Source organism: Hydra viridissima, unplaced genomic scaffold (genome assembly GCF_058129835.1).
Source record: "Hydra viridissima isolate aposymbiotic clone 2 unplaced genomic scaffold, HvirCarnegie_v1 scaffold_16, whole genome shotgun sequence".
NCBI lineage: Eukaryota > Metazoa > Cnidaria > Hydrozoa > Anthoathecata > Hydridae > Hydra > Hydra viridissima.
In genome coordinates, this window is record NW_028324315.1 from 357501 (window position 1) to 380083 (window position 22583).

General features: G+C 29.5%; 2 protein-coding genes and 2 pseudogenes across 6 annotated transcripts in view; 2 read left to right on the forward strand and 2 right to left on the reverse strand.

Moving 5' to 3' along the window:
* LOC149877165 (uncharacterized) overlaps positions 1–2914 on the forward strand; it is a 3598-nt gene extending 684 nt beyond the window's left edge. Inside the window, exon 2 of the mRNA XM_090074272.1 lies at positions 2858–2914. Within this exon, the coding sequence (XP_089930398.1) occupies positions 2858–2914 (57 nt within the window). The remainder of the gene's footprint in view (positions 1–2857) is intronic.
* Positions 2915–3525: 611 nt separating this feature from the next.
* Positions 3526–4911, reverse strand: LOC149877166 (uncharacterized; annotated as a pseudogene).
* Positions 4912–5264: 353 nt separating this feature from the next.
* On the forward strand, positions 5265–7373 carry LOC149877167 (uncharacterized; annotated as a pseudogene).
* Positions 7374–8075: 702 nt separating this feature from the next.
* Positions 8076–22583, reverse strand: part of LOC149877168 (transient receptor potential cation channel subfamily M member 3-like) — a 56889-nt gene continuing 42381 nt past the window's right edge. For 2 of the 5 annotated variants that reach the window (XM_090074042.1, XM_090074043.1), the window contains 11 exons: positions 21078–21175; positions 20531–20914; positions 12314–12534; positions 11767–12075; positions 10244–10295; positions 9889–10020; positions 9559–9807; positions 9275–9452; positions 9049–9172; positions 8628–8809; positions 8076–8345 (listed from right to left, as the gene is read on the reverse strand). In XM_090074042.1, the coding sequence (XP_089930168.1) occupies positions 8242–8345; positions 8628–8809; positions 9049–9172; positions 9275–9452; positions 9559–9807; positions 9889–10020; positions 10244–10295; positions 11767–12075; positions 12314–12534; positions 20531–20914; positions 21078–21175 (2033 nt within the window). In that variant the 3' untranslated portion in view covers positions 8076–8241. Of the gene's footprint in view, positions 8346–8627; positions 8810–9048; positions 9173–9274; positions 9453–9558; positions 9808–9888; positions 10021–10243; positions 10296–11766; positions 12076–12313; positions 12535–13092; positions 19670–19773; positions 20915–21002; positions 21176–22583 lie in introns of those variants that run through there. The other 3 variants (XM_090074041.1, XM_090074044.1, XM_090074045.1) reach the window with 3 other exon arrangements.

Sequence of the window (22583 nt, forward strand, 5' to 3'; positions counted from 1 at the left end):
AAATTTACTTTTAACCACTCGAATTCTTCCATCAATTTTATGGATGTCAAAATATATAAAGATAGAAATGGTGAAATCCAGACCACTATTTATAGAAAACCAACAGATACGATGTACCTCTTGCATTATGAGTCAAATCACTCTCATCATCTGAAACACAGTATAATTTATAGCCAAGCTTTAAGGTATAACAAAGTCATATCAAATAAAGAAAGTTTAATCAAAGAGTTGGAGATACTAACTAGGACCTTAGTACTCAGAGGTTACCCACTGCATGCCATCAATAAGTATATCAACAAAGCGTTACGTTGGACACAAAATGACCTTATTAACAAAACAAGAACACATAAGAAAGACAAAATATTATCGTTGATTACAGTACACACTAACATAGGTAAAGCTATAAATCAAATCATAAGGAAACATTGGGACATAATTAAACAGGATACCCATTTAAGAAATATTTGGCCATTCCCACCAATAACAACATATCGGAAAACAAAATCGATCAAAGACTCTTTAGTGCATACGGCACATACGATCCGGACGAACCAAAATAACTTGACCATAATCAGTTAGAATAGAGGCAGTTATTTTTTGTTAGAGAGGGACAAGAGTTATTTAGTAGTAGTTTGGAAGTGAACTGAGCATCAAGAAAGATGATACTAACTGTCTTATGAATCTTTTAGGACATAGCTTTTATCGAAACACATCTCCAGCAAGCTATAGAATTTGCAAACTCCATACCAATCAACCACATTGACTTGGAGCGTCACCGCTTGTACACCCAAATGAACGGAGATTGCTTCTATCCAATGCACTATTGGCCCTTTCCATCACAACTTATTTTCTGGAATCACGAAGTCACAGATTTACAGACCTTCAAACTGATGCTTTTTTTCTTAGGTAATGGGTGTCCAACTTTTCTTATCTTCTCTTTTATGATCCTTGGATTCAGAAGGAACGTTGTAAAATTCAATAAGCGTATGTGTCAACTGAAATGGCTTACCCAAAATTTGGAAACCCATAGACATCGCTGGTTTTACTTTGACATACGTTATAACAAATTAAAATATCTAAACCTCCAACCTTATCCATAAAAAAACTTTCTATTTTTTATTGTTAAAGCCAATTATTTAATAAAATTGTTCGTTGTGGATATATGCTTATGATTTAAATTCAGTAAGAGCATGTAGTCAAACGTAATTTATAAATTAATATGTAACTCAAATATGTATGATTTGATCTAATGAACTTGCATACTTGCATATGACAGCAGTCCTGGCAACCTAGTGAAAAGTTATAAGTTATAAGTAATAAGCAATCAAGCGATCAAAGTTCAATGGGTGCCGCATGTATTTTTTTTATTTTTTTTTTTTATTATTATTATTGTTGGGTTTTAACTCTCGCCGGGGGGAGGGGGTTTCATATATGTTCCCTATAAGTTTTTTTGGGGGTGAGCTTGAATTGGGGGCTGTTTGGCAGTCCAGTGCAGGCGCATCACTTGCGCAAAATAACTTTTTCATCTGTATCATTCGTTTTAAAAAAATTAGTTTTCATCTATATTAGCCTTGCATTAGCCTTGCATTTGCTTTGGACATCTGTCCGATAGTATATTTACTAATTCTAACCGGATTGTTTGACGGTCTGAGGCATGTGCGACATGTGGGCTTAGAAACTTTTTCATCTGCGTGTGTCTTGATTTTCTTCTTCTAGGTGAGTCTTTAATTGACTCTGGACATCTGTCCGGATTTATTTTTACTACTCCTAATCATGAGGTTTTTGCTATTTCTTCCCAGAGGCATTCACTGCTCGGTCTTGACCAATGTATGCAAATACATATTAAATTACAAAATCCTATTTCCGCTAAGCGATGCATAGTGCGGTGTTACGAGTATACTCGTACTTCGGCACTGGAGAAAAAAATTTATTCTCCATTGCCAAAGTACGAGTATACTCGTAGTGTTTATTTTTTGTCAGTTATATTCAGAATAAAAAATACTATAGAATTATTTCAGATTTTTAAAATATTTTATTTATTGAAATTTTTATATCTCGCCGTGGCAATGAGAATGAAACCGCGCAAAACAGCCTCGGCAAAAATTAATCATTGCAGACATTACTGCTCGGCAAAGAAATAAAGCATAGTTTAAAATAGCTCTGCAGCGAACGTGTTATGACTTGGTTCTATTGCTGTTATCTTTAATAACTAAAAGGAAGTTGATGTGACTTGTTAGGCGAGACCAAAATTTTTCGACGAATCCGACAGACTTTAATATAATTTAATTTCTATTGTTTAAAACATAAGATTTGTAACAATACGCAACGCGCATGGTTCGCAAAAAAAACAATCTCGTTGCACATTAGGGTGGAGTGATTTTCATACTTTTTTCAAAATTCAACTTTAGTTACCCGGGAGTAAGTTTAACAGGGTAAAATATGAGCTCATGAAAAATTTCAGCTATCCAAAATAAAAAATGGCACGCTTAATCGACTTTGAAAAAATGCTAACAATTTTTCTTAACTTTCACGTTTTTCTGCAATTTATGAAATCAATTAATAAAAATATCAAACCGTTCAAAAGTTTATTGTTTCAAAAAAACTTATTCATTATTAAATGGTCAAATAAATTAATAATAAGTTATTTAAAATGTTGTTTAATATAATGGTATTAAGCAATATATGCATTTAAACATTTAATTTATTTTTAACTCGTTTTTCATACCTCATTTTAAAGCAAAACTAATAATGTAATATACAATCAAGTCTAAACTGCATATACAAGTTTACTTATGTAAGTCATTTTTAGTTTTTAAAGTACAATTAGTTAAAAACTTTATATAATTATATGTAAAAGGATTTAGGTATTTTTAGTTATATTGGTCTTGAAAGTGCTTACAAACAACTTGAGTAATTTTGACCTCAAGATTTCCTAGATGTAAGTAATTAATAATTACCAGATATGAATAAAGGATTAATAAATTGCACAATTTAATTTTGACTAAACACTTTAAACATAATTGGTTCGTGTACCTATTTGGCATAAAATATCAAGCCAATTGTGAATTTAGATCAGGCTGAAGATCTGCAACCATTACACTATTTGGAAAAACCTTCAAAAGTTGTTTCTTTGACCCCTGATGCACTTAACTTTTTATTCGAAAACAATGATTATTACAGTGATCAAACTTAATAAACGGGTAATAAAAATAGTCATGGGTTACCATCACCAAAATCCAAACATATTTTTAAATTGTTTTTTTTGTTGTTTTTTCACTACAAACACTTAAATTCATGAATGTAAATGTTTATCAAGATTTCAATTGCCAAAGGCTTGGGCATATGGGAAATATTTCTAAAATAAATATCTTGCAAATGTGAGTCGAACACTTTAACACTACCCTACCACTGCATTGTTCCTAAATCCTAAACACACTTTTATATTCCTCGCAATCAAAAAAGTAAAAGCAAGTACATTCATATAAAGATGTTTTATTAACATCAAATGTATAAAAAAATTATTTATTAAAAAACCACAAAGTCGTTTTTAGTTTCAAAATAAGGTTGAATTCTCCTGGATTTTAGTTTAGTCAAAATATATTTATGACGAGCTTCCCTGCCATATACTTGGTGACTAGCCACTGTAACTAATTTCACAGCGCGTTCTACGCTCTGTGCGTGAGAAGGAAATTAAGGTATGTTCGGAACTTCTTTAGTTACAATTAGTGCATCGATTTCGTTATTCTTCAACCATATTGCTGATGCTAGTTCACTGCTTTTCTTAAAGTCAATTAATTCTGTCCAAGAAGTTGCTTGAAAGTTTATGTCAACATTAGCAATGTTTGTAACACGGCATTCTTTATCCTTAATCGAGTTTTTTAATGACTAGTAACGCCTGTTCCCTTATGTTAGAAACTTCATCTCTAAGCATACAATATATAAAGTTCTTAAGCAATAGACAATATGAATTTTTTTTTAATTTTTAAAACAAAAATTTTGTATTTCCTCAACTTGCTTCCTTATCTGTTCTGTCATTTTAAAGAATATACTTGGAGAATGCATAAATTTAGAAGACCTTTTGATAAGGAACCAAATGTATGCATACACTTGTACTATAAAATTCACAAGCCTTACATGATCTACACTTGGTGCTTCAGTACGAGTATACAAAGCCATTATTCGAATTGCTAAAGTCATCCATCTTGAGTTATTTAGTGGACCAATTTTTCTTCTAAAAAATATGGAATTTATAAATCCTATAGAAATTCCAAGACAATATTCAAATAATAGTCTTTGATCGTGGCTAAAATCATTAATCACTTCAATGGGAATATTTAGTATCTCCACTGGAGTATTAATTTTGGTAAACTTCACTTGTGGGTTAAGATGGAAATCTATAGAAACTTGCCTTCCAATAGGTCCTGAAAATTTATTTAGACACTTTAAAGTGCCATCAACTATTTTGAATACTTTTCGAAATGGAAGTTCATTGTGATGCAAAGTACATCCCATAAGGTGTATTTTTCTTCCTAATTTCTTTTCTAAACATGCAACAATTCCAGTTTTGAAACCTGTATTGACATTTGTATTATCAAGAAGAAGGGCTTGTACTGAATTTAAACTATCATACTCTTTCAGAACATCATATACAATTTCACTTTGAAGTAAACCAGTTTCACCATTTGATGGGAGATTTTTATGAGAGAGATATGAATCATTTTTAAAACTATTTTCATTAGTAAAATTTAAATGATGTACTTTTTCAGTAACTCTCGACAAGCGAGTTTCTCCATTTTCAACGATATCCTTAATCTGAAGAACATTTTTATCATCTTTACCATCAACACCCAAACTCACCAAGTTACTTTAATTATTATTATGTTGATTACCATATCTTGACATTATTTTTTACCTTTTCTAGAAGATTCTGTTTTGAAATATTTTGGTTATTGTTTTCAGTGAAATAAAAAAACTGAATTACTTGACGAAATGTTGGAAGATCAGCTGAAGGCAATTTGATGGAAGACCTCCGTATTTCAGACTATTTTTCAAACGAGTTTTCCTTGTTTTGCTCTTACGCATTTTTTCTATAAATTATTTTTCTATTTATAAATCATTATTTAAAATCTAAAAACAACATAACAATGCGCAATGCGCATGCCCACTTTGAAAGAAAATCAAAAAAATGGTGGTTTTCCTCGAAAATAGATTATGTCTTAATAAATGTACATTTTTGTAAACCAGCCACTTTCCAGGCATGGAAAATGCTGACCAGGAATTCAGCTTCAATGCTCCAATGTAGTGAAACAGAACCAATCATATCTTCTTCACCAGATAACTTAAAGCTCTGTGGAAAATATTTCTCAATGTTAGCACCTGGACACACCCACAACTGTTCTTCTTCAGTTGCTGTAACAAACTTGATCTCTCTTGCCAAGAGTTTGGGAAGCATTTAAGCTGAATAAGTTGCTTCAGGTTTATTAAAAGATAAGATGAAAGCTGACTGCATTCCAAAAGGAGCAACTTTTTCTTTATCAACTGGTGGAAACCCATTGGTTGTAACTGTTGGATGTCCTGCCAACAAGGCAAATCGAAGAACAGTAAAACAAGTATCTTTACAGGTTATAAAAGAACTTCAAGTAATATTGGAACTTTCTATTAACGACACCAAACAGTTAATATCTTCTCTTCGGAAAGGATTAGGGAATCAGAATGCTGTAGAACCTAATATTTTTGGCAAATTGAATGATCTTGAGGAATCCATATCACATTTTTATAATGTAGAAAAGGTAATTTATAAGTATTAATCATAAAAGTGCACTATCAAAATGTTCTAACATTTTGTATGAATATATTTTATATGTAAAGAGAATGAGATCCTCCACCATGAATTTGTGATGGCTACACATACAAATATTGTAACTATATAATGTGTAACCATTATAAGTTAAGTACTTTTTTTGTAAAATTAATTGCAGCTAATATTAAATTGACCAATATATAAATTAGAAATTATTGTTATCTTTTTTGTGTAATATACATTTAATTTTTTTGTGTTAAAGCTTTAATCCCTAAGTTTTCCCAATCTGGAGATGCTTCAACAAGTCGCTGAATATGAAGGCTATTTTTTAGTGTATAAATAAGTAATGACATTATTTAAATATTTTTACAGACAGGTTTCCTAGACAGTGAAGATGGAAAAGTTTCAAAGGATCTTGTGTATGTTCAAGAGACATCATCTTTCATACTGGATTTGGTAAATCAACGTGCTCTAGACCTTCATTCAGCATTTGTACGAATTTCTATTGATGGTGGAGAATCTTTTTTAAAAATTATAATCAATGTCTTTGATGCAAATGAAAGTACAAAGTCTGCAATTTACATGAACACCACTAGTGTTCAGCGTTGTCAAATTCTTGCAATAGTTGAAGATACTCCTGATACAAACCATAACTTAAGAATAATATTAGAAAAACTCAATTTGCAAGATGCCAAGTTTTTTGCAGCATTTGATTTAAAGTGTGCCAATGCTGTTTTTGGTCTGTCAGGCCATGCAGGAAAAAGAGCTTGCCTGTGGTGTGAAGGGTTGAGAAATGAAGAATGTAGAAAACTAAGAAGCCTTGGGAGTCTAGATTATTTGTATGAAAAATATGTTGCGGAAAATAACTCCAAGAAATCTAACATGCAACATTATATGAATGTGATATATCCAAGGATTCTCTACCTAGAGGAGAATCCAGATACTCTAATCCAGCATTTAGTACCACCTCCTAAATTGCATCTTTTTCAAATTGGAGTTATATCTACTTTAGGATGTCTGCTTATGGATACTTGGCATGAATTTGATGACTGGCTGAAAACTAAAAATGTTCTTCAGAGAGGGTACCAAGGTAGAAGTTGGGATGGAAATAATTCCAACAAGATCTTGAAAAACCTGGATGAACTTGATAAAGTTGTTACATCTCAGGTTCCTGAACTTTGACCTATAGTTCAGTGCATGAAAGACTTTAAAAAAGTAAAGGATTCTTGTTTTGGTCGAACTCTTGAGTCAGATTATAAGTTAGCATTTGCTAAATTAAAAAACTCCTTTCTATCTACCCAGTATCTTGCACAGGTTCTAGGGAAAAAAAATTTCAGTAAGTTGGAAGTTTCACATTTTACTGTGTCATGTTCAGCCCTTTGTTGAATACCATAACTGTGGTCTATCCAAGTTTGCTGAACAGTGTGGAGAAGCTATTCATTCTAAATTTAAGCCTACATGGAGTAGATTTAAACGTAAAGAAGAGCATACTTGACATGGAGAGCAACTGCTATCCTCTATAGTTGATTTTAATGGAAGAAGAATTAACATTAACTTTGATATGCAGCCCTAGAAACAAAAAGAAGTCAACAAGTCCAGGACAGTGACTATAATCCTATCAAAACGGCTATTTTCATAGCCACAAAAAATTTTTAAAAATATTACAAATGGCTTGTTTTATAATATCTCAAGAGCTCTAATTAACAAGAACAACTTTCATTTTAGGCATGTATGTTTTTATAGTGTGCCACAAGATTAAGCAAAAAGTTAGGGGAGCGCGGAAAAAAAAAATCAATTTGCTCCTATTACATGTTTGAAAAGCTTTTTCAAATCCAATTGAAAAGGTTGCTAATAGTACAATATCTACAATAGAATCTTGAAATAGTTTAGAAATCAACAAATGATTTTAATGGAAGAAGTGTTTAATTTGGTTATGATAATTATAGGTGATAAATATATGTAGAAACTTAAAAATTGATTTTTCCAACTTTAGCACGTAAACCAGATTTTAAAAATATTTTTAATTAACCATATACATTAATACTAAACTAAAAATAAAGGTTTGGATCGAGTGACACGACATAAAACCTGGCGGTCTCTCTGGTTCACAGTGCTTATGAGAGGTCAAATCAGGCCGATCAAAAATTGTTTAAGTCTTAAAATTGTTTCTACAATTATCGAAATTAAGTAACAAAACAAAAATAGTGCGTTAAGGCATTACAAAAGGCAAATATTTAAATTAAAAAACTTTAAGCAACACAAAAATGAAAAAAAATAAAAAACGATGAAAATTTTTTATCAAGTTAATGAGAGTAATTACAAAAAATAAATTGCAACAATAAAAAACATGGAAATATTTCATATTAAAATAACGTTCGTATAAATTCGTTTTAAAAAAGTAAAAAAGCTACACAAAACTAAAAAAAAACTTTCGTTGATGTTTAATTCGTTTTGTTTCCCTTTTTTTTTCTTAAGAGAAGCCTCATACATCTTTTTTCAAATTGAATCAAGTCATTAAGTTGTTCCTTTGTCAAGGTTTGATCATCTAAAAAAAAAAAAGAAAAAAAAAAAAAGAAACAGTTATATCATATTTTTAAAATATTGAATTATCATCAGAAAAACATTTCTCATTCAACGAGAAAATATCTTAAAAACTGTTATACTCTATGAAACAATCATGTTTATAATAGCAAATGATGAAGATTATGTGATGATTAATGATGATGATCATGATGATTATGATCATGATGACAACAAAAACAATGATACTACTCTCTAAACCGATAATAACAACAGTCACAACTATAAAAAAAAAAATCTTATATACCTAAAGGCATCTTCGGTGGCTGTGATCGATTATGATAATAATCGTTCAAATAATCTATTAACTTGTAGATATAGTACAAAAGAGGAATCAGCGGCGGTCGATTAGCATATTCCATGATCAATTTGTAGCGTTCAAGTTTCCAGATTTGCACAGAACTAGATTGTAACCTTTGATAGGTATTGCTAAATTTGCAAAAAGGTCTGCTAATTTAAAACTACAACAACAGGTAATGCTAGAAAAGTTAAAACATGACATTATTGCAAAATATAAATGTGTTCAGATTTCACATGAACTATTGAATAACTTCTTTTGAAACTAAATCTAATTTGTACAATCTATGTAGAAACCAGTATGATTAGTTTAAAGTTAAATTACATTAAAAATATCCTTGAAAAGAGTTTTTTTGAAATTATTTTTTTACTTTAAGATAGCAACCAAAAGATTAAACAAAACATATGCAATCAAAAGATAAGATCCCAGAAGTATCCAAGCAAGAAGTTCAGAATAACTGTTTTTTTCTGGTGTTCCAAAACGTGTAGTATTATCTAAAAAAAAATAAATTAAAGAAATATGTAAACACTTAAAAATGCAAAAAAATACTTAAGCTTTAAATCTAATCAAAAAATTACTTAAGCTTTAAAACTAACCGTTTAACGGATCTCGATCAATAAATAGTTCACCAAATAGATTAAAATAGGGATGAAATATTGCATCTACTACAACATTAGGCCCACCCTCTTGTGGCTTCAGTATTGAAATAGCAGAAATACCATATGCCACAAGAAACACAAATAGTATCGGTAAGAAGCTTACCAAATCTAAAAACTAAAGTGATTGACATGACAAAAATAAAATATAATTCTGATGGCTTTAAAACACTCACGAAACCAAGTTTCTTCTGATACAATAAATTAATGTAAAAAATAGATACCATTCTGAATATCATAACCACATAAGAAACCAGTGTTTGATCCACATAAAAAGTATTTAATGATCTTATCACCCACATCCCAAAATTTAAGGCATGAAAAACATTTGCAAGATCTAAAGTTCTTTGATTGAATCGAAGAACTAGTCCAATATAAAAGACTAATTGTGCTGCCCCATCTAATTTGTTCCAATTACTAGACCACCAATTAGAAATCTTTTTATTGAATGTTAATGCTTTATCTTGTTTAACCTTTTTTTATATAAAAAGAATTAAATTTAATTAGGAAAAAATGTGAGCATTTTATAAAAACTTGATGCATTATAAACTTACTTGAAGCATTTCTTCAATAGTCAAGGTAACTATGTATGAAACCAAAATCCATTCTGTAATTGATTGTGTTGTGGTGTCTTTTTTAACCATCAAAACATATGCAAAAAAGGCCAAAAAAATCAAGTAACTAAACTAAAATGCAGAAAAAAATTGACTAGCAAAAGTTTAAACAATTTACAAATAAAAAAAGTTTACACTTTTTTATATGTTAAAATAACTTAAGCATTAAATTTACAAACAAAAATCTCAAAGATACTTTCTTTTTCAAAAGGAGAAAGAAAAAAAAAACAAAGAAAAATTGAGCATAACAAAAAGAAAATATTAATGCAGAACAATATTTTTTTAAAAATCTTACTAAATGAGTCATGAACTTTACAACTGGAGTGCGACGATAGAAATTCCCCATTCTACAAATAAAAAACATGTGCAAAATTTGTAACTCCATTCTACATATTCAACAATAAGTAACAATAACAACAAAAGTGTATTTTTTAAAAAACCTTCATGTGAATAAAAATAATTGATACTTTTTTTTAAGAAGGAAGTGTTTCATTGTTTTCATTTTGTGTAAAGTGTTTTTATTCTTAAAAAAAGTTTGATTCTTAAATTAAAAAATGATTATCAATTGGAGTTCAAAGTTACATATGAAATATAATGCTTTCATTTTTTAGTAATAACATATTCTGGAATGTATCTAGATTCCATATTTGATGCCATAATAACTAAATCTTTAATCTCTTAAAACAAAGACATTAAATTATTGTAGAATAACTTAAAACTGTAATAACAAATGGCAGAAATATTTCTGATAGATATCGCTTCTGGATTCTGAAGTGATATCTGTGTTACATTTAAGAAATAAGATCAGTCAATCTTTCCCAGTTTTGTTTTTTTTCTAACAATTGGATTTGGAAATCTTTTTCTAAAATGTGGCAAACATTTCTAGCTGCATAGCAAATTCAAATGCTAAATAAGTTTATTTGAATTTAATCTATAACCACTATCTAATACAGTCTTGTTTTAATAACTGTAGTAAATTACCTATTCTTTGAAAATCATCATTGAGTTTGTAGAACTTTGAATTAGCTTTTGAAAATAGTTCCTTACATTTTAGGCTTGACATAAACAAGTTATTTATTTAATGATCAGATTTTAACAAAATTCAAAACTAAAAAAAAATATCTCATGAATATTTATTGTAACATAATAATTTTGCAATGTTGAACATTCCCTTTAACCCAGGAACTATGCTAAATCTTTCATTTTGTTAGTTATATTAAATTTCTCTGCTTGCTTAGCTACACTAAATCTTTCAAATTGTTAACTATGTTAAATCTTTCATCTTGTTATTCAAATTCTCATTTTAATGAGATATGTTAAACTTTTGAAATGTTCTTTATGTTTTAAATTGCATGCATTTTGGTATTAAAAATAATGCACGCCCTTATGGAATGGTATTTCTGTTCAGTTTATATGGCTATGATATGTTTTTTATGATAAGAACTTAGTTGTTGTTTCCCAAGAAAATTGCAACAAGTTGTTGCTTGTTGCAATTTTCTTGGGAATTTTTGATATCATTCTTTTAATACCTACCTTTTATATAACTGGATAAATTTTACAAAAATTCATCTATGTAAAATCAAAAACATTTATTTTCATTATCATCATTGTTGCTTCCACAATTTAAAACTTAACACAGCAATTGTGATAACAATGTTTGAACATTTATCTAGAAAGAACTTAGGTAAATTTGTTTAAGTAAAAAAAAAAAAAACTTTGAGAAATTTTAATGAGATAACTGTAACATCAAAAATAACATCAAACTTTTGTAGAATTCAGTTTCATAAGAACTTTCAAAAAAATACTTTAATAGCTTACTTCTCAACTAAACTGGTTTGACTGTCTTTAAGAAACCCATTCCGGAAAATAAAAGGAGGAATAATAAAAGCTATTGCCAATTCCGTACAAGATATATTAGGATCTCTTATAAATCCATTCCAAACTTCAATCATGTTAGTCTGGACAGCATTGTGGGAAATAAATTCTTTATGATCCGTTATCACAGCTAAATGCAAACAATTATGATAATTGAGCTTTGAAGAGCTGCTGGCAATAAGTTGCTTAGTTTTCTCACTATCTTCTCTAAAGCATTGATCTAGCAAGTTTGTACAAAGCTCTCGAAAGTTTCTAAAAACATAAATTTTTTTATGTAACTTGAGATATAGCACATTTTTCACAAGGCTTATAATAGGTAGTATTTAAATTATTTGAAGCTTAAACTTCACTTTTATGAATAGTATTTATAAAAAAGAATCACATTTGCCAGAATTATTACATAAAATTTATAACTAAAAGAAAATTTTGATTTTTTTTTTTTTAAGATTTAGAATACCTTTGTCATACATGGCATAAGTTAAAACCTTACATCTGATTTCTCTCAACTTGATTTGTAAAATCATCATGAGGGTTATTTTTTCTTGCTGTCTCTGCTAAATAGTTATTGATTACAATGCCAAGAAACGCTTTATTTAAACATCTCTCTTGTAAACTCCACAAGTAACGAGTTATGTTAGGCATATTGCATAGCAATCCAAAGAAAAATAGCTCATTATATGGATCTTTAAATTTTGATTGGTTTGTATTTCCCTAAAAAGATTATCGATAAATTTTTCATAATAAAACTTACTCCTTACATAGTTGTTAACAAAAAACAAATAAACACATGTAATGAATAAAGATAAAGGTCTGTAATGAAAGAACTGTGAAATGAAATAAGCAGAGTTTTAAGAAACATAAATTATGTGCTACAAAAGCCTGGAGCATACTTTACTAGTTATTTTTGCAATATCTTTGTATCATGAGAAAGATTTTAAAGTACCAAAAAACAAAAAGTGTTTGACATTGAAAGTGACCTTTTAGTTAACAAATCTTTTTAATCTTATGGTAATTAGCATTGTGAATAGGGTCATGTAAATATTGTGTAAAATGAAGTTGCCATTTAAAAATTATTCTGCGTCAATAACTAAAAAAAAAGAAAAAACAGACTGTTACCCTATTATTCATCTAAAACCAGAGTGGTTCATATTGTATTGTATTAACTACAAAAATTCATAAGGAATGACCAAAGTTTTACATACAATCTATTTTAAAAAGAAAAAACTCAACGAAAAATAAGTTTTTTGGTTTTAAAAACATTTAAAAGAATTTATTTTGTAAATTGTTTATTCATTTTAATGTTTTTGTTATGATCATCTTTCTGACCTTCAACAAACCAATTACCTTATGCATAGGAAAAATTAAGGAACAGTAAGATATGTAACATATTTAACAAGATGAGAAATTTTGCGGAGTTTACATGAATAAAAGTATTAACATAGTTAACAAGTTGAAAGATTTAATGTAGTTAACAAAATAAGAGATTTACCATTAAAAGATGAAAGATTGACATAGTTAACAATTTAAAAGATTTAGTGTAGCTAACATTTAACATTAAATTTCAGCTTATAAAAGATTTGAACAAAGTTGATCATACCCCCCCCCCCTCCAATGATATAAAGATATTACCTAGATATGCAACTTCGCCGTTTTTAGTGAAGCTAATTTCATATTGCGTAATATGTTGAAGACCATTTTTATATCGGGCAAAAGCTTTCAGTGGATCAAAGTGGAATGAAAGGAAATTTGCAGTTATAAAGTTTTGATTAAAGTTGGAATTAAAGATGATTAGCTAAGAGATGATAAATGTGATGAGTCTACAGCCAATATAAATTTGTATTGGTCAAAGAGGAGTGTATTGGCTTACAAACTAAAACAAGCGGCTATTTTAATAGCCACAAATTAAAAAACATATTTAAAAACATATTTGCATTTAGAACTTTAAACGAAAACATCGTAATGTATTTTAATCTTTTATATTTTAAAATGAAATATTTATAAACCCTTAAATAACAATAATTTATTCGTTTGTTGTCTTAATCCAATTGATGACTTCCTTAGCACTTTAGTGGTATAATCCTGGGCATATCTGAACATTCGAATTTTAAAGTAATATTCACTTATCTTTTTAACAAGCTGGCTAGAATGTAGATCTTCATTAACAGTCTAATATTCTATGTCATGGCTATGAAGTCCTTTAAATACTTTTTTTATCATAACTAATTTGTTTACACAATGAATCATTTTCTGCTTTATATTTCGGTCAGAGGTGATTTTTGGTTTTTTAAAATCTTTACCACTAATGAAGTTAAATATTTTTTCACATGACTCAACAACAGGCAAAAACAAACCACCACGATTTTTTACATTATTTAAAGAAGAATAAGATTTCACATAGGCATGTTCGTATAATAAAATATCAGTTAATGATTGGGCACAAATATTGCAAGAAATCTTATTTATCAACTTTCTGACTATAAAACCAGAGATATATCCCAGTATTGCTTCTTTGTAGTTACTCATTTGAAGTTCATCATAGTACAAAGAAACTTCTTCTAAGTCAATATCGTCCTTATCAAAATTATCAACAGAACACGACCTTTTGCTCCAATTAAGAGAAAAAATACAACCATTAGAATAGGGTTCAAACATTAGGCAGTTTGCATGATTCGATCCAACTATGGAATTTCGCAGCAGAATTCTTTTTAAAGATGACTTTAACTGTACAACATCAGGATTGTTATTGTAACCGTTTTTGCCATAAATGCAAGCAAATAGTAGTTCAAGATGATCTTGGGAATACTTGTAAGTAAGAACATACTTAAATGGTTTCTCTGGAAGTGTCAACAGATCGGTGGATAACTTTTCAGTGCTTTTAGCAGCTATAATTAAACCTAAAACAAATGTCTTTCTTCTATGTAAAAGTAAAGGAATGCAATTTTTATCAGTCAACTTGCTCAGATAAGTAATTGTATCATTTAAAAAATCTTTCCAATAAAGTTGATCATGAAGATATAAAGGTTTTTTAAAGTTTTTACTATTTGTATTTCTTGAATTTAGCATGTCAAATAATTTGTCAATAACTCGAATAAAACGGATTGTACCATTTGCTCCCAAGAATGATGGATGTTGAGATACCATTAAAAATTCAATTGCATCAGCAACAGAGCTGCTGAGAGTTTGGCCAGCTATTTTCACATTCATTATGTGTCGATGAATTTCTATATGTTTTCTTGAAAGTTTGTTTGCAAATTTCAATCCTTCAAACTCTTGTAATTCAAACAAAGCTTTAATGTAACTCCATTTAATATACTGGCCATCACCATCAATAAAAACACCCAAATCATTAAGAGAATTTCTTGCTAATTTAAGCATATGACATGGATCAAGGAAAATGTGTATCAGTTGGTTGTTATATGAAAAGGTACTGACTATATTGTCAATGTCTTTGCCAAACTGGCATCCAAAGGGGATAACAGAATTTAAATTGGTACTTGTACCATCAAATGTAATACTTTTGATATAAAGTTCATATGTCAAAGCCAAATTCAAAATGTTTTTGATAAAGAATGTTAAATCACTTGCTTTAACTTTATTCGATAAAACATAACCAATGGGTGTTTTCCAATGTCCTCGCAAGCCAACTAACATGAAAACTAATGCCTCAGTAGCTGGAGTATCAGGTTCGCATACAATAATATCCTTGCCGAAACCACAAAAACCAATATAGTGACCTGAACTTTTGTCATAGATTATACTGTTTTTGATTGCCATAGCATCAATAATGAGGGCACAATATTTAAAGTTTACATCTGTTTTCTGTTTATCACCAAGATAGGCAAAAACATCATGGAATAAACCAGGGTCACAATTTACAGATGATGTCCAATGTGATATTGACCTGGCAGCTGGAAGACACAACATTGGTTGAAGAAAGTTATATGCACGTGGAGAATAAAAATGAAGAGTTAAAGCAAATTTTTTTACTTCATAATTGTATCTGTGACCTTTTGGTTTAACATTTTGATTGAGAAATCGATTTTTAATGATTTCATAAGAGAGTCCAGAAAAATTTTCGCTTAAAACAGTTGCAGCATCTGTAGTCAAATAATTTTTAGATTGTAAATGAGAAATCATTTCTTTTAAAGAACTAATTTTTTTTTTGTTTCTTCTTAACTTTTGCTGTAAGGCTTTGACTTTTTTTTTTAATTTTTCTTTTGTTGGTGATATAGATCTTACAGATAGTGTTGAAGATTGATTAGTTTGGTCAGAACTATGAGTTGTGTTTTCTGGCTGATAATTATGTGTTAAACTATTTTCTTTGTCGGTGTCATTTAGAGCAGGATAGACATCAACTTTTTTTCTTTTTGACAACGGTACAATTTTCGGTAGTGTTCGTATTGTTGGGAGTTTCCTTTTTAGCTTTTGTGTATTTGCAGAAAATACAAAAACTGATGGTTCAGCATTCAATTTTAAAATTGGTTTATAATGATGATCAACACTTGAAATATTTTTATCTGGGATACAATAATTATAGTCTCCTTCTAAAAAATGGTCGCTACATATACAAGTATATTTAGTTGGGATAAAATTTTAACGTTTCAAAGCAACAATCCATCTTTTAAACAATTCTGAATTTTTAATAGGAAATTTATGGAAGGAATTTGAGCCGCCTTTTACATATCTACTAGAATATCCATACGCAGCACAAGAATTAACCATTGTATGATGAAATTACTAAAAGTAATAACTAACTAAAATAAATGCTAAAGAAAATGAATAGAAATTATGTCGGGATATAACTGTTTTTATTATATGATATATTGACTGTTTTGCCCGATATAATAATGGCCGATTAAAACTGTAAACAAAAAAATCGGCTTCACTTGCAGCTTATAAAAAAACCCTGAGTTTCCTATCTAGTTATTTATTATACGTCATTGCCCCCCTCACACATCACACAAACTACCACCTCTACCTTGAGTTAGATAATCTGCGCCTGCAAACGTTTTAAGCACAGTTTTTAATGGCTGTCAATAAAGTCTTATGTATTAAACTCGCATTTTTCCGGTAAACTTAATTTTTTTTCCAGTAACTTATTTCCAGTAAAAAATAATATTTTTTCCGGTAGAATAACAACTTTTTTCCAGTAAAACGTTTGCGGTAAGAAATCAGTTTTTTACCAGTAAAAAGTTAGTTTTTTAAAAGTTATTTTCCGGTATTCAAACTTCCAAGTAGAAAATTTTTGTTTTTCAGTAGAAAAAATTTTTGGGAAAAATACTTCAAGTGCTCAAGTGAAAAATACTTTAAGTGTAAATAGATTTTGGAATATAATTCCAAAAGAAACAATAATCTATTTTGAATTAAACGAATGTTTACATTAAACTTAGTTTTATTTATCTTGAAGATTGATATTTAAAATTCACTTAAACACATAAACTTCTTCTAAGCTAAACTTTACATAAACTTTATACTTTGTCCAATAGATTTAAATCAGGGTTACAGATAACCATCAGGAATTATTCACTGAATCAGCAAAGCTTTTCGAGCTTTTTTTGGACGACCTGGCTTTCTTTTTTGGTGCATTTGAATATTTTTGGCTTCAGGAGGTGGATTGTACAATTTCAAACGTATTGCTACTCCTACTGAATGCTTACAGGAGTAATTTTTGAAGAAATGAGGACAAGTACATTTTGCATCTTGCCAACTGTCATCTTTCATCTGAACCACCCAAATTCCAAATTGGTTCTTAACAAATTCATCGAAAGTGGCATCATTTTGATTTTTGTAGATCAAAATGTCTTCTTTTTTAATTACATTTTGCTCCCCACTTGGTATGTAATAAAAATTTTCTGCTTCTTTATTTTCTGTAAGAATTTCTTTCTTGGATTTTACCCATTGGTATGCTGATGTCTTGGTAGCCAAACTGATTGTTGTTGTTTTTGAAAACAACTTCAGATTATTTTTGTAACCAAAAGACCAGTTTTCAATCATCTGCAAAGCAACAACTTTGAACTTGCTGATAGGAAATCGTTCATGAAAGGTGTGCTCATCTTTAATTACTCTATTACATGACTCAAGACAGTTGTTAGTGGTTGGGGTGAAATGCCTATAGCCCTCATACCAATTGGAGTTAGTGTTAACCCACTCTGTTTTGAAGTAAAGTAAAAACAAATGTTCTTGGTCATCCCACTTTTTAAAAAACAGATTGATGGCAATTAAGAAAGATTCTGGGCTTGATAACTTTTGTAATGTTTCAACATCTGTCAAAATTGATGTTCTGTTCTCTATTTTCACCATGGATTTAATTTTCTGTGAAACATTTCGGTACATGTGTGCCCAACACATCACAATTTTTTGTTCTTCACCAAAAACTAACTTAAAAGCATTTTGAATGGATTGAGCAGCATCAGAAACCAAAACCTCAGGAGTCATAACTTCAAAAATATTTTGGACACCTTTTCTCAATGCTTCAAATAAAAATGTAAAATCTGCAGTTTTTTCAGACATACAAACTCCTATGCCAAAATGATGAAAATGGCGGTCAGAATCAGATGTACCAACAACAAAAACTGGATAGCCTTGCCAAATGAGTTTGTAAGTAGCATCAGCATGGATGATCTTTGCATCTTTGGCAAGACTAAGCAAATGTTTGGTTGAAGCAAAGAATCTGAAAAGGAACTCTTCATCATATGTCACTGTATAGGACACAATAAATGCTGTATGTTCATCTTTTGGCACTGAAGAGTTTTCAATAAACCACTTTTCCAATTCACCTAGACTGATGTTAATGACTCCAAACTTTTTCTTTCTCAATTTTGCAAGGATATTATTCAGTTGTGTTTGAGATGGTACACAAAAGTCATTTTTGGCCAAGTAGTCACGAATTTGTTTGGGTTTCATTTGCAAATCAAAAAGTCTGTTGATTTCTAACTGAACTTTTTCAGAAAGTTTACCTCCCCTTTTAGTCTCAATAGAATCATGTGTGTGTTGTGAAGTTGTTCTGTATAATAATACATTAGATGAGAAACTTTCATACAAAAGATAAATGCTTGCAGCACATTGAGTTCCTTTAACTTTCACAAGATTACATCGGTAGTAGTCTTTTTGACCTTCTTCAGTTTTGTTTCGAAAATCAAAACTCCAATTTTTTTCTTTGTTCAAAAATTCTTTGACTTCATTTAAATTTTCTAATTTGCAGTCAAGTTCCCATTGCTTGTAGGTTTTTTTTTTTTTTGGAGAACTAGGTAGTGAATCAGCTTCACTTTCTGATGAGTATTGAGGAATGGAATTCATAATGTATTATGATTAAAAGAAATCTGAATATTGCTCTAATAATTGAAAAAAATCACTACTACTACTACTACTACTACTACTACTACTACTACTACTACTACTACTACTACTACTACTACTACTACTACTACTACTACTACTACTACTACTACTACTACTACTACTACTACTACTACTACTACTACTACTACTACTACTACTACTACTACTACTACTACTACTACTACTACTACTACTACTACTACTACTACTACTACTACTACTACTACTACTACTACTACTACTACTACTACTACTACTACTACTACTACTACTACTACTACTACTACTACTACTACTACTACTACTACTACTACTACTACTACTACTACTACTACTACTACTACTACTACTACTACTACTACTACTACTACTACTACTACTACTACTACTACTACTACTACTACTACTATTACTACTACTACTACTACTACTACTACTACTACTACTACTACTACTACTACTACTACTACTACTACTACTACTACTACTACTACTACTACTACAACTAGATTTATATATATATATATATATATATATATATATATATATATATATATGAAATTTATTTTACTAGAACTAATATTAAATTACTGGAAAAAAAGTATTATCTACTGGAAATAAAATTAATTACTGGCGGTTTATTTACTTACCGGAGATTAATTATTTTCTACTGAAAATAATATTTTTTTTACTGGAATTTGTAGAAAGTGAAACCGGGAAAAAAGCTATTTTTTACTGGTAATTTAAATTGTCGCGGTTTTTAATGTAGGACTATATCCGTTTAGTCCTAATAAGTGACAAGATAGAATTTTTTACTTGTGTCAGGTTGGTTAAACAATATTAATTTACTTTTAACATGTTTACCAACAAATTTTATGTTAAAAATTTGTTCCTCTTATGTGAGTTGTAATTCTGTTTCTAGCATAGCACCACAGCCATCACAAGCGTCCAACAATCAGCATGCTCTTTATCCCAGAACTCCCAACTAGGCTAGTTATTTCAGCATAGAAACAAGTACTGAAAAAGCCATAATCACTTTTAATGGAAGTTTTAAGCTTTCTTAAAGTATTTATCTCACTTTGATAAGTTAAATCTGTGAGCATGATGCAAGCACAAAATTTAGGATATAGTATTAAAGTACCTTCTAATCTTTCTTTCATTTCAAAGAAAAACAGTGCAGAAACAAATTGGTTATTTCTGAAAAGATCTCTTCATTTTTTTAAGTATAATAGTTAAAAACATACTTACGGAATAGATTTACATACTACATACTAGTAGAATATATTTATAAGAAGAGCTGCTGTTCAAGAGTTTACAACTATAACTTTTATTAATACTCTTACAATAAAAAAAAATTGTAATTAATTACCTCTAGGAACTTATCAGCTTTACTCCTCATGATATCAGAAAAAGCATCATTTACCACGCTTTTAATTGTGTTTAATGATATTGAAATAATCTCAAGTTCATACTTCTCAAAAAAATATAGGAATTTAAAAATTTCAACACATTTTTTTTTCCTAGAATCTAATTCTAATCCAACTTTTGATGAATAAAACGGTAAAAGATCTTCTGTTTTTATTAAGTACTTAAGCATAGTGTGAGCACCTTTATAGCAATAACCATAGAGAAGCTCAAGTACTTGTGTTGTCAGAAGAAATTTCATATCGATTCCATATCTGTTAAACAATTTCACAAAATCAACTCGATCCAATGCTAAAGCCATGATCATTGCAGAATCAAGGTCGCCGCCCTAAAATTCAGTTTTTAAGTCAGATTCTTCTTTTGCAACTTTCAAGTGAGAACATAAAGATAAATATAAGAAATACTTTGAAGCATACATGGGAGCATTTAAGAAGTGACATTTTTAAAGCATCAGATGAACTCTTTAAAATACTTGGAAATAATAAAAATACCAGATAACCACGCAGTGAAATACAATATTTTGCAAGATCAGCACGATCCCATAACAAAGTCAGTTCTAGCTGTTTAAGTAATTCTAACTTTTCACATCCTAAAAATAGCTTTGAAAATTAATAATTTTTCCTAAAACATTATTTTTTAAATTGCTTAGAACAATTTTTGCAAATACCCCAAACAATTTAAGTTTTGTGATTTCAACAAAAAAAATTCCACTTTTTTTCACATCACAAGTTCTTTTATAAGTAGATTACAAAAAAATATTTATGATTGGGTGATTGAAGCAGTCAGAAAAAGTCTAGCAAAAAATCAAATTAACTAGTCCAATCCACCAAAAAATCCACTATTTGATATGAATTAATAGATAAAAGGTGTGTGCTTTCTAAATTTTAAATTGCTACACATGGAAATCATTTTGCTTTTTAAACTGTTTTTAATGTTGAAGAAGAAAGTAGATAAATTTAACAAGTTTCACATAATCACTTTAAATCCTGGTTTTCAAGCAGAATGGTTACTCTTGTTTGATGTTAAGTTAATTTAAAGATTAAGAGACTATGATGATGAAGCATTGAATATCATTGTCCTGTGGCACCATCAAAACCTAATAATTGACTTAAACAAGTTTGCAAGTGTCTGGCCAATTATCTGATGATTGAGCTTCACAGAGATGAATAGAAGTATGGTTGATTAAACTTTGCAAAATGGTATCTCAGCATGATGTGTATATGTTTTTAGGGTAACACTAATTTTGTTTCTCTAAATAATCTATATGAAAGATAAAGTTCAACAGACTTTTCAAGAGATTTATTCCTAATAATTGCGCATTAGCAAGGTTTGCATTTAATAAGGATGATAATGCTTCTACTGAAATAAATTTACAAAATTTATTTTGGGATATTTTCTATACTATTATCTCAATGGCTTTTGTTGGAATCACAGGTTTTTTTTTTAAAGTCCAAAGAGGTAAATGCAATGAGTAAACATAATTTTTTGTTTGTATAAAATATTTTCTTTTAATTCTTTCCATTGAATATATACTTATGAGTATCCTGAGGTAATGGTAACTTTGGTCATAAAATATTTCAACATGTGATGTAGGGCATTTAATAATGCGCAAAATAAGCACATCACACTTTATTTAAATTTTGAACGGATATGTAGTAAGCAGTGTTTTTTATTTATCATCAAATAAGAGAGATTCTGATAAAAAAAAAAAAAGAACATGGATGATGAATGCAATAAAAAGTGGTCCATTTTTTTATTTAATATCTAAGCACTAAAAGTATTGTCCAATGTCTGAAAACAAAATTATTATTATTAAACAGAAGAGAAAATAAAAATATGTAAAGAAAAAAAAAAGACAAAGTTTCACTCACAATATTCCATTTTTTAAATTCCTAACAATTACCCACAAACTTAAATACATGCTTACATTAAAGTATTACTTTTAAGCCAATTAACTACATTAAAGGTAAATGGTGATTGAGTGAGACTTTCGTGGG